Here is a 16,000-nt window from a genome sequence, read left to right on the forward strand (position 1 = left end):
ATAAATAAAAATAAGCTGAATGTGACGAAATGAGAGCCATTTTATGCATAGTTTATGCATAAAGCCTACCAAACTATGGTTAGTAATTCCACTGCAATATAATTTGTCCAGAATACAACTAAATCTTACTTCAGTCCTTTTTACACAAAACCTGCCGAATTTTGCACTTTGGGGATTTTTTTAGTTTTGTTTAGTTTTGGGGTTTTTTTTTGGGGGGTGGGGGGCAGAACCCGACAAAATCCTTTCAAGTCTCCATGGCAGCACACCAATGAAGGAAACTTCCCTGCCATATATGACTGGTGATAATCCTACAAAATACAAGTGTTTGGAAATAATGTTCCTACATGCCTTTTTATATAAACTTCCCAATTGATACAAAATGGACTGCGCTGCCTTTTTTTTTTTTTTTTTAAACACAGTACTGTAAAGCCCATCAGTGACTAGAGTCAAGGTGCTCTTATTGATGGCACACAGTCTGTTGCGTGAGTTTGTCACGAGAAAGCCCCAAAAATAAATGCGTGCAGTATGTAAACAGGCAGACCCCCTGGAGCGGCTGTTGTCCCTCGCGAGGGCCGTATGCTATAAGCCAGACACGCACACATGCAACACAAACACATGCTTGCAGATTTGGAAGGTAACCAGAGTCTGCCTTTTTAGGCGCACCAACAAGTAGCGAGCAAAACGTGCGCATTTGTGTGCACACGTGCGTCTCTCGCCAGGGGTGCACAACGCACACATGAATCTATGACCTCCATTTTCAGTGGATGCCATTTGACAACATCTGGATTTCCGCGTCATTTAATTGCAAACGCAAAGTACCACAGACAAAAGCTTCAGTGGTTGCGTTGCTTTTAGCATTCGCATTCAGAGACCGCAGTAAAAATGTCGTCTTGATTTGTTTGGACAGCCGCCGCATAAATTCCAATGCATTACTTTTTGTGCATATTCTTCTAATCATTTGATTGCATTAGATCTACAGTATTTTTAAAAATTACATTTTGTAGAGAGTGCTACTAAAATTTTCAAATGTCACTGCACTGCTTTTTGCACAGATCTTCCTACATTTTTGCGAGCACCTTAACTGCTTTTTAAAAAGAATCTTTCCAAATTCTTGGAGTTTACCTGCAATACAAGTTCGACTGAATTGAATTATTATGAGTAATATAACTGCAATGCTCTCTGTACAACTTGTACGAAATCAGTATTGGTCACTTTATATATATATATATATACACATTTAAAAAATATAAACTTATACTGTATATATACAAGTTTATATTTTATATAAAATTGAACACCACTTAGTTTTTTGTAAGTTAAACAAAAAAAATGATACGGACAACAGAAAACAAGAAATAACATCAATCATTTATTCACTGCTTTACACAAGAGCACAAGCTCAGTTTCAGAGTCATAACTTAACATCATTTTGTGGGATAAAGTCGGATAGTGCTGAAATAATATTTATTTAAATGTTGCATTTTCTTGCTTTCCTTCATTGAAAAAAAAACTTGTTTAAAGCATGTTGGCATAATAAATATTCCATACTAGTCAAAAATTTGGACACACGTCAGTTGATAGCATATCATCACTGTCCTGTGAAAACAAGTCCATTTTTGTCATTAAAAATTCTTTATTTTTTTTGTTAATGTCCGCGTTTCATACAAAAATGTGTTTTTCACAGGACATTGACGATTAGGCAAGTTTGTCCAAATTTTGGAATCCCTTACTGGAACCATGATTTTTTTTTGGTTTCATTTTCACATTTACTGACCCCAGTGAGCCATAATGGCACCATACAAGAGAAAGCCACGCTGTTGGAAATAAAACAATATGTCTGTGCATAAAGCACACCACCACAAAGATAAAAATTTAAATTGGCCTGGAAGTTGCCGAATTAAAGTGATTACCAATAAAAGTCTCGATTTTGCTTTCTATTGTAGAAAGGCGGCAAACGAACAAACGAGCTAATTGAGTGATAGACTGGAGTACACCGGATATGTTGTTTTGAAAGACCGCAACAGTTTGAAAGGCAGGACTTAAGTAAGTCTATGAGTAGCCGAGTTCTTTCTTTGAGTTGTCGGCACGCGTCAAAGCACATCGTCGTGATCATTGCCTGACCGCCGGCATTCGGGACGCACGGGAAAGGAGAAATGCCATCTCGATTTGTTGCAACGGCGCAATGCACATGAGCAACACTTACAGGACTTTAGTGCGACAGTATGTATCGAACAGAGGCAGAAATGTCCCTTTGATTCATTTTGACAGTCAGCAAGCTTAAAACACACAACACCTACCACCCTGAAGTGCGGAGTGAGGTTTTGATTTGTATTGACAACGGGCTACAGTTGAAAATGCATGCTCGCGACAGGACTGAAGTGTACCAACCTGGAGTCAACAATCACTTTTTGAAAGGTGTCTCTCTTTCTTTGAGGTGTTCACCATTCTGAGTTTGGAAATGTCTGAACTTGTTTTGACAGTCGGCAACAATTTGAAAGGCAATTTAGTGCCATAAAGGACTGAAGTGAAACAACAAGTCGCTCAACTTTCTCTCTACGTTTTCTGCAGGCCTCAAAGCATGTTGTTTGTACCACTGGGGTTTTTTTGGGGGGGGGGGGCATGAGCAAAAATGGCACCGTCTAGACTTGTTTTGAAGTGTAACAGTGTAAAGCACCAGTCATCGGAGCATCCAACTGGCACTAAACCTGGCGCATGAAAATCAATAAGTACTATACAAAAACTGTCGTACACATTATTGGGCAACGTTTAGCCTGACCAAAAGGGCAAACCCCCAAGTGAGGTCGAAGCTGTGCTTCGCAAACAAATGCAGCGGGTACGTAGTCGTAAAAGCTGATGAATATTTCAGAGCCAAAGACGTCTGTCGGTACATGGAGCAGACATTACTGGGGAAAATCGCTACATTGCTAACACACACACACTCACACACACAGACACGTATTATTAATATTTCCCTTTCGGTTATAAAACAATTGTAGTCCTCTACAGTCCTCCCACAGGCTACTTTATTTCTGAGGAATAAATAAAAATTTCAAATTATTTTTGTTACCATTACAGATAATAAATGATAACGTTTCTCTGAGACTAGGATACTGAGTAAGTAAATGTTCGTGTGTGGGCACAACCCTGCTAAATATTTCATGATTCTCACAAGCGCACAAAAAAATAAAATAAAAAAAGAAGATAAAAAAGACAGAAAAGGGTATATATAAATCACACAAAGAACCAAAGGGCAAATTAATGGCCAACGGCAGTACTTTAAACCTTGTCCCAGTGAGCTGCGTCCTCCTCAGATACAAGGTTCGAGTCCTTGCAGTGAGGCTAAGACGAAGCCCATCAGAAGAGCTGCAGCAACACATCAGGTGCCCACTCCATGGCCGTCTGGGCCACGGCGAAAATGGCCGCCCCCAGTGTGGCCGACAGCCCCCACACTGCCATCTTGACCATCCTGCTCCCCTTACCCCTTCGCTGGACCCCGTCGTAGGGTAAAGCCACGTCCAAGCCCGAGTAGCGAGCTGCGGCGAGCACAGAACAAGGGTGAAGAAGAGGATGACGAGGGTGAAGGGTTTTATGCGGATTTTTTTGTTTTTTGAGGAGTGTTTGAGGAATATTACAACATCGGAAGTAGAGACACAGAAGCGTAAAGATGTGATTATTTTTTTTCATCCACTCTTATTAACACCACCACCAGGTTAGGCTGAGCCAAGTACTTCGCCGGTGACTGTCATGTGAAATGGAACACAAACTGCCTAAGCAAGGCAGACACATACCGGTTTTTAATATCTTACCCGATACGTAAATACTTCAACACCCGGCATGCCGACGAGAAAAACCACCACAAAAATAAACAAGTAAATAAATAACCTGCGTTGTGGTTGTAAAATCTTCTCTTTATAATTGTTTTTGTGACGAATGACTTGAGACAAATTTTATAACTACTCATCATAAACATTTCCTCCTCTGTGTCCAGCAACAGCGCCAGCCTCAGTGAGCTTTCTGATTGGGGGAGATCACAGAGTCTGCGGATCGGACTAATTCCGTTTCAAGACTTGCGATTTCAACTTTTAAAGACAATCAAATATTAGGGCTTTGCTGATTTTGTTTGACCCGACTGTTGAACCCCGCTGAAGGTTATTCCTAAGGTCTGGATAGCGTTCGGTGATGGCACCACACCATTTGGTTGTGGCATTCTACGACATTTGTTTACTTTTTTATTGGCCTTCTCTCTGACTAAATAAGACAAGGGCCATCATTATATGGAGACCCTCAGAATATCTCTATCAGTACCTTTTCTTGAAGTGGCAGAGGCCTGAGCCTTGGTGAGACGCTGGAGAACCGAGTCCGGTCTTTGGTGGAGTGTTGAAAGCTGAAAGTCCTTGAAGGTGCTTATGGACAAGCTGGAGAACAACAAGAATTGTATGAGTCTAGGACTTCCCGTTCTGATCCCGGTTATTTTAGCAAACTAAACTAAAACTTCCAAAACATTTTTGTTAAAATAAAATAAAAAATGAAAACTATTGAAGCTACATTTGACGTTCCTAAAACTATTAGGCAATTAATTTAATACATGAGCCTTTGGGATGATTTTGAATGTATTCATTAGGTATTAGCTCATGGCCATTAACTAGAAGAAGGAAAGTCGACAAATTGCAGAGGAGTTGCGGTCCTTTTACTGCGCGTCGCCTAGAAGCAACAGCCAATGAAAAATTGCCACCAGATGACATTGCTCCTAGGCCCTTGGTCGGTTTGTTACGGCTCTGATACTACCTCTGAAGATGGAAAATTCCTTGGTCACTTTTGGCAGGATCTTTGTGTGAAATGTTTAGTTGGTTTAGGTGGGTGCTCCGAACCTTTTACGAGATCGTAGCGCAGGCCGCTTAGCCAGCAAGGCAGGAGGGTAGCAGCGGAACAGTTCTTGGGACTGGCTGATCAGGAGTTCGTACGGGAGGTCCTGGGGGATGCGTGAGAGGAGGTGGTGCAGCATGGCCATGTCACATTCCGTCTGCTTCACTTCCTGCTCTCTGTGCAACACGATCTGGGAGAAGGACAGAACACGTTCAAATAGCTTTGATGCAAGGATGAAATTATTTATTATCTCCTCTTTCACGGGAAGACCGGGTATGTGGTTTGCTTACTGTCGCAGCGAGATAGATGGGCATCATGGGGTGTGAGGCCAAGAAGAAGTCGTAGAGTCTCAGAGTGTGTTTGAACTCAGACAGGACGTGTCCATACCACGTGATGAGCCAGGAGAGGGCAAAGATGGTGCCCACCTCCGCTCTAATAGACAACATCAAAACAACTAAGTGAGGCATGGTAACTCTGTTTGAAAATGCTTTCCCCACTCAATATGACCCTGATTTTAATCTGCAATTATTTTTTTCATCTTCTTTCCCATAGACGTTTTTTAACAAAAAAAAACTGTAAATTAACCTGTACTACAGTAAACAAGATCAATTTATTATACATAAATGTTTTGGTCTTATAGGTTAGGCTTACGCTAAAATAAAGGCAAATGAACAATGAAATCATATGAAAGACAGTTTATCTCTTTCAATTTGACTTTTAAACACTTTGACATGCAGTCTTGAAAGCGTTCACAATATTTTGCAAAACAAAAAGAAATGATGGAAAGACTTGTACCTGATCATGAAGTCATGCAGCTCTTTGTCAACTTCTTCCAAGATAGGCATCAGGTAGTTTAAAATGTGCTTTGTGCTATCCATTGTCGGATCCATGAAGTCCCTGCAAACAGAAAACAGTGGAACCTCAATTCATGAATATGCAAAAAATATTTTTGAAAGAAATATTTCCTCGGTTTACGCACTATGCTTTCGTCTGTGCTACGTTTCCTTCACAGTCATTTGTACTTTCTATCACAGAGCTCCGTGTATGCTGAATTTTACATATGTATTTTTTGTGCGCTAAATTAGTCCAGAGTTTGAGACTGCCAAGACAGCGACAAGTGTATTGATATGAATGAATCACACCATAGACAGAAGGTTTTTATGTCCTGTTCCATTCCAAACGAACACCTGCCACAGGAACTGCATCCCTGAGGCATTGCTGCCATCTAGATGTCATGACAGCACACTGCTGGTATTTTTTAAAAAGCCCAATATTTTCCACCAAAAAGGCTAGAATACAAAAAAAAGTAAATGTAGAAAGTCCCACAAGCGCAAATGCAATACTAGGTAATATATTACAAATAAGAAGTTAAGTAATGTTACAAAATAATACTTATACTTTTTGCTACCTGAGATGATATTTGGATAATTTATGCAGCATGGCGATGGCCATACGCTCGCCGACAACCAGCAGCAACGTGACAGCCACGTCGTGGTAGCCCTGATAGTAGCTGAGCTGCGGGTTGCACCTCAGAACCTCCAAAATGATATCCACCAGCTGCTCCTGTAGTACGGCTCGCTCCGCAGACGGCATACCTGCCAGAGAAGACAAGTGAAATAAGCGCTTGAAAAGTCAATGTCTACTGTGCCGCATAGGCCACACAAAAACTGGACAAGAGAAGGACCTTTTGGAAAGCGCTTCATGGATCTGCTGACATCCAGGACCACCTGGTTGTAGTCCTTGTGGTTCTCCCGTCCATCTTTTCCTGCAACATATCCTGGATCATACATTTGATCCCTTAAGAAAGTACGATACTTGAGTTTGACGCTAACCGGGCTTATAAGGAAGCTCATATGCGTTGATGTTGAGCAGTTTGGGCCAAACTTTCCTGCGGAGTTCATTTGAAAGCAGTCCTCCCTTACTGGCCGCGGCTCTCCTGAGGGTCTCAACGTCCACCGGATCACTGTGCAATGAAGGGTAAACATATAAATTAACTTTTTAATGACTTGTCTAGAAACGACTGGATGGGTGTTTGTCTACCCATTAAGTGCAAAGTAGTATTATATGTTTTCTGCCTATTTATGAGGAAGTGTCTGTGTTCAGCACTCTTCTCCACAGTTACTTGGCTGGGTGAAAATTAAGATTCACTTTCAGGCATGTCAATAACTGTGCCCCAGTTGTCATGGAATCATTTTGGCGCAGCACTAGAGATATTTAACAACAATGCAATAATTTTCTACCTGTATAATGCCTGGTGGATCTCAGTCATCTTCTGCTTCCTCCCACAGTCCACTTCTGGAACAGGAACAATGACAGAAAATACAAAAGGTGTTTATTGCGATTGTGCTGGTGTTGCTGAACCAAAAATCCCAATCCAATTTTTTTTAATCATGAAAATCTTTTTTTTTTGTGATAAACATCAACCATCTGTTAGATGATGACATACTGCCACGCAGGCAACCCTTTCAGGGGTGAATTTACGGAGGAATGCTATAATTGAAGTGTAACCACGAATGGGAACGTTGTAAGTCGCTGGAGAAAAGAAGCTGAATGTGTCCAAATTGTATCTTTATTACTTGCTTGTTAGGTTTTGCGCGACTTACCTCTGGTGACAGGTACATTCGCCCCTTTTAGTTTCTTTCTCTTGAGCATTTTCATCTCCTTTCAAAAACTTCTCACTATAAAACGAAGCTGCGTTGTGTCATGGCCACACACAAACTTATTTAGAAGCTAAATAAAGGCTTTTACAAACATTGTCGACCACAACTTATAACATTTGACTCTCCTTGTGAGACAACGTCGACAAATGAAACCGCTGCGCTAACCATTGGTTAAAATGAGCTCGTGACTAAAATGTCGAAGGCGATTGGTTGTTTAGAGGTCGTGACACTTCATGCAAACTTGTTTGTAGTTCTTCATGGAAAGTAAACAAATTTTGAGATTTGGTGAGTTTGGAAGCATTTACCTTTCCTTGTAAGAACATCTCCTGCTACCTTTAATTAAAAATATATAATTTTGAGCAAACATTGTCGACCACAACTTATAACATTTGACTCTCCTTGTGAGACAACGTCGACAAATGAAACCTCTGCGCTAACCATTGGTTAAAATGAGCTCGTGACTAAAATGTCGAAGGCGATTGGTTGTTTAGAGGTCGTGACACTTCATGCAAACTTGTTTGTAGTTCTTCATGGAAAGTAAACAAATTTTGAGATTTGGTGAGATTGGAAGCATTTACCTTTCCTTGTAAGAACATCTCCTGCTACTTTGAATTAAAAATATATAATTTTGAGAACATCCGCGACGCTGTGTTGGTATTTAGGTTGGTATTTTATCCAACAAACGCCTTGTTGTTGCCACATTGCTTTAGGATCTACTGACATCTAGTGGTGATATTCATAATGGCCTACAAGTCAACAGGAAGAAAAGTCGAATTCCTTTTTCATTAGCGTCGTTTACGATTTCAGTGTGAAATAATATTTTGACACGTAATTTGGTGACTGAAATGCGAAAGATGACGCCATCCGGGAGATATTAGGCTCTGTGAAGCGGGGAGGGGGATAGATGAGATCTGGCAACCCATCAGCTAATTGCCCAATGATCTTGATAGCGTAAGTATGAAACACCCCCTACGAGCTTACGCACGGACACTCCAACTTCTGCGCTGGTAATCGTGTCACGCGTTTCCTGCGGGGGCCACTGACAAGCGAAGGACATCGGCGGGCCGACATGTCGTGGCAGGTGAACACTGCGTGAAGTAGGATGAATGATCGAGCCGAGATGAGAGGGCCCGGAGCCCGCGCAAGGAGGACGACAATTTCTGGCGGCGTGAAGCAGCAATCCAACGGGAGCAAACCACCGCCGTGTCCCGGTAAGAAGACGGACGAGTCGGCCAGGCGTCTTAACAGCAACGGAAAGGTGGAGAGAGAACCGGGCCAACAGCGCGCCGATAAACAGAAAAAGCCGAAGAGTCCGGTGGACGAAATCAGCGAGGGACTCAGGTAACCTTTAATAACACCACTTTCCAATCGTGCAATCCTTTACTAGATTTGCACAGAACTCAGTACTCAACTAGTAAGATACTAAACTTTCAGCCTGACTGACCGCTCTTCCCATTTGCTATCCGTACTGCACATATCTGCACTTTTACTCAATACATATCTGTAATTTGTCAGTGTGTAAATTAACTGGAGTTGAGGAAAATGCAGGATTACCTGAATATAGCGGGGACAGGTGTGGAACCGTCATGCATTGCAAAAAAACAAAACCTCAGGTAAACTCTTGAAATGTCCCAAAATAACTCACGAATGCTCGAGATATAATGATTCAATTGTTGCATCTTTATAACAAGTCGAGTGTCCATGTTTGGCGACAAGCATATTGTGATGTTGTACTGTATTGCGAAACATCATTGGTGAATAACAGCCAAAAAATGATATGCAATTCTCCACGGGCAAGTTACAAACATGCACAGTTGTTGCAAAGTGAAAATGTACTCTCTTTTTTTTCGTGAAATATTTGTCATACTTAATTTCAACATTTAGCCCAGGGGCCACATACCGCAGACTTCATTCTTTAAACCAGTCGACCAACAATTTACATTATAAATAGTCCTGCTTTCCTTGTTTGTTTGTTTGTTTTCATAAAATTGGATACTTTCAAATCAGTTTTTTTCTTACTTTTTATTCAAATTTTTTCATTAGATAATTGGTTCATGCATTCATTGTGAATAACAAATTATTAATTATTTCAATTGATAATTGGTCCAGTTATACAGTCATGTTTTGTTTTGTTTTTTTAAGTTTACTTCATCTCGAATGACCCTGCCCATCTGTTCTTTTTATAACTCAAATGTGGCCCTTGAGCACAAAAATTTGCTCAACAATTTCTCCCTCTTTATTTTTCGCATGCCCCATATATAATATCTTGTCATAATGATTTTTTTAATATATATGAACACACGCACAGCTGCCATGTACAACAGGAGTCTCTTCTAAGCTCTGCCAGTGGCTTCAGTAACTATAGAGGAATCCTCAACTGGTGTGTTGTCATGTTGGTGAGTATACAATTGCATCATATCATCACATATCATCCAAGTAACATGTCCCGCAAGACAGACAAGTCATCATCCATTTCGTTTACTCACCTTAAGTCTATAGTGCCGCGTCACTCTTCTTCGTTGGTAACGCATGCCACTTGCCATCTTATTCAGGGTTACACCACGATGGCCTGCTGCAGTCCTTGCGAAAGGTTACTAAAACATAAGTCAGACGGTACGTTTAGAAAGAGCAACAGTTGCACGAGAGCTTGATGAAGTAGGCAACCGGCGGAATGTGCAAAGCAGAAAACGGATTTACTGTGACTCGTTTTGCTTTTTCTAGAGCAGTTTTTGTTACATCACAGAAGTGTGATGGTCATCGTAGAACGGGAAATGGAATTTGTTGCAATATTGTATATATTTTTTTCTTTTTTTTGTATGTGATGTTACCACCAAAGTGTGATGATAACCATAGAACAGGAAATGGACATTTCTGGAATTTCTTTTCTTTTTCGACGATGACAACCATACAACAGGAAATTGAACTTACATTTTGAAGACAATAACAATTCAACATGGAATGCCACGTCACTTTTCTTTTTGTGATGTCACCACAGACGTTTGATGATAACCAAAAGATTAGAAATGGAACGTATGGATTGACTTTTGCTTCAACTTTCATTAGTTTAAGTTGTTTGTTTGTGTGTGTTCGTGTGGCGGCATGACCAAACCCCCTGCCAATTTTTTTTTTTTTATCTCAAACTTCAGACCTTATTCCTCAGAAACAAGCGCCGCCATAAACGTTTATCAGATATGTTGTCAACAGCGCGCCCTCGGCCGCACCTCAACCTTTTTATTGAACGAAACCACAATAAGCACCCGCCCCTTCATGATGGCCGATTGTGATCACTCTGCAAAGATAATGAAAATAAAACTAAAAAAAATAATTTTTGACTGTCTCAGGTCTTGAGTAATGCGCGTCTCTTCCTGGAGAATATAATAAAGTGAGTTACGCCGATATATTTTCCCCACATTTGTTGCCTGCAATTAGTCTGAACCCAAGCTGTTCTTGTCTCCCTTAGGTATGGCATCCTGGTAGACCCCATCCAGGTGGTGTCACTATTCTTGAAAGACCCCTACAGCTGGCCAGCCGCCTGCCTCATCATTGGTATGACAGTTCATCATTGAATTCGTTTTTTTAATCATCATTTAATTCATGTTTTAATTTAATGTTAGTTTTTGATTTTGTATGAGCAATTTTAGTAGTGTTTTTGAGTTAATATCAACAATTCTTTCATTCGTAGTGGTCCTTCCATGTATGAGTTTTTCAAGAGTCTTCGAGTCACTAAATGGTGTCAAGTGACAAGCAGGAGATCGTAATTATTACATACTTAGAAATGTCAAACAAAGAGAATCGTGCACACCACATAACATAAATCCACTAGCTTAATGCTAACACGCAATGCAAAACAAAATAGACAGGCTAACAAAACTAGCATCAATGTTTGTCGTACTTATAACCCTTCAAGCGACAGATATTTGAAAACAAATTGTGCTGCAACGTATGCAGGCAGACAATAATGACAATACAACAATACTCACTGGAATATAATGTTAAAAAATAAAGCAAAACTGCATTTTACGGAATCAGTTGTTTAGGAATGTCTGCATTGTACTGCCCTCTTGTGGCCAAGGTGCACACTGTGTGGATTTATAACCGACACACACGAGACAAGACTGTAGAGTGGTACTTAGTGGCGTTTATTCTTTTTATGCTATTTTATTCTTTTTGTAATGACTTTCATTTCAGCCATACAACAAGTTGTTTTTAGATGAGTCCTTCTAGGGTCAAGTCCATGCAGCTGTTTTGAACAAGAGCTGTCCCAGTCATAAAGTCAAGGATTCCTGCCAAAGTTCACACACACGTTTTTTTCTCACTCTCCTTTGCTGTGCTGTTTTTCCAGCATCCAACGTGTTCATTTTGGCAGCTTTGTATACGGAGAGACGTTTGGCTGTGGTGAGATACTGCTCTGCTTTTTTTCCCCCCACATTTATGTAATTTGATTAGCAGTTTTATAAATAGGATACATGTATTGTAATTATGAATGCTAATAGTTTTGTATTGATTCAAGTATTTCATCATATTGAAACATTTTTTTCAGAGAATACACAAATGATTTTACAACGAAATTATTTTCATTCTAATCGCTTTTTTTTTGGCCTGGTTGGGGGGGGTGGCTTTCTAGGGAACAGTGTCAGAAACAACTGGCTTGATTCTTCATATATTCAACTTGACGTCACTGCTGATTTTTCCCTCCGTGACGGTCCTCACCGTCACCTCCGTTACCCCTGGTAGGTAAATGCTTACTATGTCTTTTTTTTTTTCATCCGCTACAGTAATCTTTTTTTTTTTTTTTTTTTTTTTTTTTTTTTTTTTGGTCAGTTGGCGGTATCCTCTCCTTGGGCGTCTACACGGTGTTGTTCCTCAAGCTGTACTCCTACCAGGACACCAACAGGTGGTGCCGGGAGATCAGACTAGCCAAAGCCAGGAGACTGACTCGCTCTTATTCATGTGAGTCTCGTTACACTTCGTAGTTAGCACAAATCTTGTGAGACATCAGCTCAGTGAGTGTGGATTTTGACAGTGTGTATTAAACTTCAAGCTCACTTGTGCCCTCTGTATGTGATTTCCAGGTCCATCTGTGGCTCAGTCCAATGGCTCAGCCGTGCACAGCAATGTCTCCTACCCTGGGAATCTCACCCACAGAGGTGACAACATCTTTTGGGGGGACTCATTTTGAAATACTGGATTAGTCACCTCAACCTGGTTTATCCTCAGACATGTACTACTTTGTGTTTGCGCCAACGCTCTGCTACCAGCTCAACTTCCCGCGCTCGCCCCGGATACGCAAACGCTTCCTCCTGAGGAGGCTCTTCGAAATGGTGATGTTTGAAATCCTGGAATGACCCACCAAAGGGTTGTTTTGGGTTAGTTTTAAATGTGTGGTCTGCTTCTCCTTACAGCTGTTCTTTATGCAACTGCTGGTGGGGTTAATCCAGCAGGTAATGTTGCTGCAGTCATACACAAAAGTGAATTCAATGAGCTAACTCGCATGATCCTCTCCCAGTGGATGGTTCCGACCATACGGAACTCCATGAAGCCCTTCCAGGTGGGATGGAGGATGAGTGAAGTTACACGTCAAACATGTTGTGTTGTGTGATTCGAGTGACAGTTGTGTTTTTCAAAGGAAATGGACTTTTCTCGAATGGTGGAGCGCCTTCTCAAATTGGCGGTGAGTGTCGCCGTGCATTCTGGGACGCGCTGTAGATGACTTTGCATCTCGGGTAGGATGAGAATTAACGACGGTGGGTGTTGCGATGTGTGACACCAGAGAGTATTTATCACCGAGGACTACATGTGGACCGCAAGCCTGATCTAAAAATAGCTCACCGGGAACACGGGTCATTGTAGGAGTGCTCGATTGAAAATATCAACGCTTGCAGAGATTGATCGAAATAAGAGTTACACATTGATATTTATGTTTCTTATTTTGTAAAATTAGGGACAATTGTGAGAAATGATTAGCATCATTCTGTGTGTTCACAAATGTGATTATAAAAGGTAGCATGGGTAAGTGTTATTTCAGAAGTGGGGACGTTTTAAGGCATTTTCGAGCCGGTCAAACCATGTGACGCATGGCAACCCCGTCTTCTCATCTCCTTATCTTTCTCAATTCTCCTCCTCAGGTCCCCAACCATCTGATCTGGTTAATCTTTTTCTATTGGTTCTTCCACTCGTCCATGAACTTTGTGGCCGAGCTGCTACAGTTTGGGGACAGAGAGTTCTACAGAGATTGGTGGTCGGTACTAAAGACAGACAGTGAATTTTTCCTATCGCATGTACTGTACATGCAAGTACACAGAAATGTAATTTATGCAGGAACTCTGAGAGCGTCACCTACTTCTGGGCCAACTGGAACATCCCGGTTCACAAGTGGTGTCTGAGGTGAGCGGACACATTATTAGGAATACCTGCCTACTCTACATGTCGCTCATCTCATAGTCTCCATTTTGTAGACATTTCTACAAGCCGCTGCTGAGGAGAGGCGTCAACAAGCTGGTGGCCCAAAGCGCCGTCTTTCTGCTATCCGCGTTCTTCCACGAGGTAATCACCAAAAACCTTCACGGTTGGATTTTTTTTTTTGTCTGTTCGTATTAACTCTTTTGGATTGGGTTGTGCTCCTCAGTATTTGGTGAGCATCCCTTTGAAGATGTTCCGACTCTGGGCCTTTATGGGCATGATGGCTCAGGTGAGACAAAGTGGCAGCAATTACGTTTGTTTGCTCAAACGCAGAGGTGGGGGTCATTTTACCTATATTGAAAGTACCATTTGAACGGAGTGGGAAAGAAAATATAAAAGACAAAGAAAAACATGTCAGGTGCTGCTGTGTTGGTTAGCAACAAGCTCATATAGGATCAGAAGTTAACTCAAATTTCTCTTTTGGGGATAATCCCCCCCCTCACCCTAAAAATTAACATTAGTTTAAAAAAAAAAGCGTTATCTCACCATTTTACCTCCCCATGCTCACCAGGTTCCCCTGGCTTGGTTCGTGGGTCGCTTCCTGAACGGCATCTACGGCAACGCAGCCGTTTGGATGTCGCTCATCATCGGCCAACCGGTCGCCGTGCTGATGTACGTGCATGACTACTATGTCACGCACTGCGGCACATAGCCTGGACCAAACCAACTCGGAGGTCCTATTTTCAATCAATGGCCAAAGATGGGGAACATGAAGTGGGGTGGGGGGGTCTAACAAGCAAAACTAACATTTTCTCAACTTCAAACAATGCAAGCTTCAAAGTATGTGTAATAATCGATGACTTCTGTGTCTATGTTGTGTTGCCTTCCAAGTTTTGTGTATCACCTCTGCAATAATGTTCCATTGTTGAAATCAACAGTTTTTCAGGTTGTTATAGTGATTTGCTGCAGGGGTTGAACAACCGGCAAATGCTTTTGCACTTTACACAGATGCATGCTCTCAAGTTGAAACATAATATTTCTATGAATGTTTATTTGTTTTTGCCATCCATTTTACACAATAAAGCAGTGTTTCCTAACCCTCATAGCGCCAATCATATAATTTACGGTTAAAAACAAAGTCCAGCGTACTGGCACAGATAAACATTTGTGATTAATAACTCCTTTTCTCACCAACTTATTCACTGCCAAACCTCCCAGTTAGATTGGATATTTGACTTCTGTCGCTGCCAATGGCAGTGAAGTAGTTTAAAGGGCAATTGAATCACTTTGGCACAGTGGTTGGGAATCACTGAATTAAAATGGTTTGAAGTTGTTTTGTCAAGTTGAGATGGAGGTACCTCCCCAATCAAACGCATTTCAGGGACAGTCAGTGTAAAATAAAGCAGCAAGGCTGGCATTCAATCGTGATTAAAGAAAATAAAGTGCCTGCTTGTTTTAAAGGTGAAAAGAGGCCAAAACATTTGCACCTTTGCTGCACCAATAGAGGTCTAATTGCCATTGTAAAGTGTATTTCATGGAGTATGCACAAAAAGATGTAGCTTGGTTAAACTGCCTTTTAAAAAATCTTGTTATTGTGTCAATATGTATAAATATCTTGTCAATAGAATGTTTTATGTGTTCAATCCAAAGTTTGAAATAAATGAAAAACTGTTTTGATAATGCAAATGCGTGACAGTGTCTCATTTGATGAAAACATGACCTTTTAAGGACTTGTATTCTTTAAATACTCACTGAATGAACGGCTACATTCATAATGAACTACCTCGCCTTTTTTGTGTCCTTTTAGGGATTACGTCATAATTCATTCGTTTTAAAATTGAAACTCAAACTCAAGTCAGCGTTTTTCAAATAGACCACATCCGGTTTTCTCACAAAATAAGCGAGTCACGCTGGCATTTATTTTAACGTACGCCGAATTTTCAAAATGTTTTTTTTGCTTGTTTTGTTGAGGTGAGTTCTTTCCTTATAAAGGGATGAGTGTAGGTGAGTTTAAACGTGATATTACATAGGTTGAGGTTGTTTTACTTTCACACATAAAACAAATGTAAAGGATTTTC

At 40.9% G+C, this 16,000-nt stretch overlaps 2 protein-coding genes across 2 annotated transcripts; one reads left to right on the forward strand and one right to left on the reverse strand.

Annotated features, from left to right (window-relative positions):
• Positions 1–1,356: 1,356 nt before the first annotated feature.
• Positions 1,357–7,669, reverse strand: LOC147190702 (TBC1 domain family member 20). The gene is made up of 10 exons (XM_086136663.1): positions 7,467–7,669; positions 7,104–7,158; positions 6,696–6,826; positions 6,548–6,628; positions 6,272–6,458; positions 5,659–5,760; positions 5,154–5,295; positions 4,869–5,053; positions 4,306–4,415; positions 1,357–3,533 (listed from the first exon to the last, which is right to left on the reverse strand). Exons 1-10 carry the CDS (start codon positions 7,519–7,521, stop codon positions 3,355–3,357), a joined length of 1,227 nt encoding a protein of 408 aa, XP_085992789.1. The 5' UTR covers positions 7,522–7,669; the 3' UTR covers positions 1,357–3,354.
• A 598-nt stretch (positions 7,670–8,267) lies between these two features.
• dgat1a (diacylglycerol O-acyltransferase 1a) lies at positions 8,268–15,608 on the forward strand. Its single transcript, XM_086136657.1, has 17 exons — positions 8,268–8,864; positions 9,832–9,919; positions 10,865–10,905; positions 10,984–11,069; positions 11,866–11,918; positions 12,148–12,253; positions 12,345–12,473; positions 12,596–12,670; positions 12,741–12,844; positions 12,926–12,964; positions 13,030–13,071; positions 13,150–13,194; positions 13,649–13,761; positions 13,842–13,907; positions 13,979–14,066; positions 14,149–14,211; positions 14,494–15,608. Exons 1-17 carry the CDS (start codon positions 8,626–8,628, stop codon positions 14,632–14,634), a joined length of 1,518 nt encoding a protein of 505 aa, XP_085992783.1. The 5' UTR covers positions 8,268–8,625; the 3' UTR covers positions 14,635–15,608.
• Positions 15,609–16,000: the final 392 nt, after the last annotated feature.

This window comes from Hippocampus guttulatus, chromosome 18, assembly GCF_054856545.1.
Source record: "Hippocampus guttulatus isolate MCC_2025c chromosome 18, RoL_Hgut_1.0, whole genome shotgun sequence".
Taxonomy (NCBI): Eukaryota; Metazoa; Chordata; class Actinopteri; order Syngnathiformes; family Syngnathidae; genus Hippocampus; species Hippocampus guttulatus.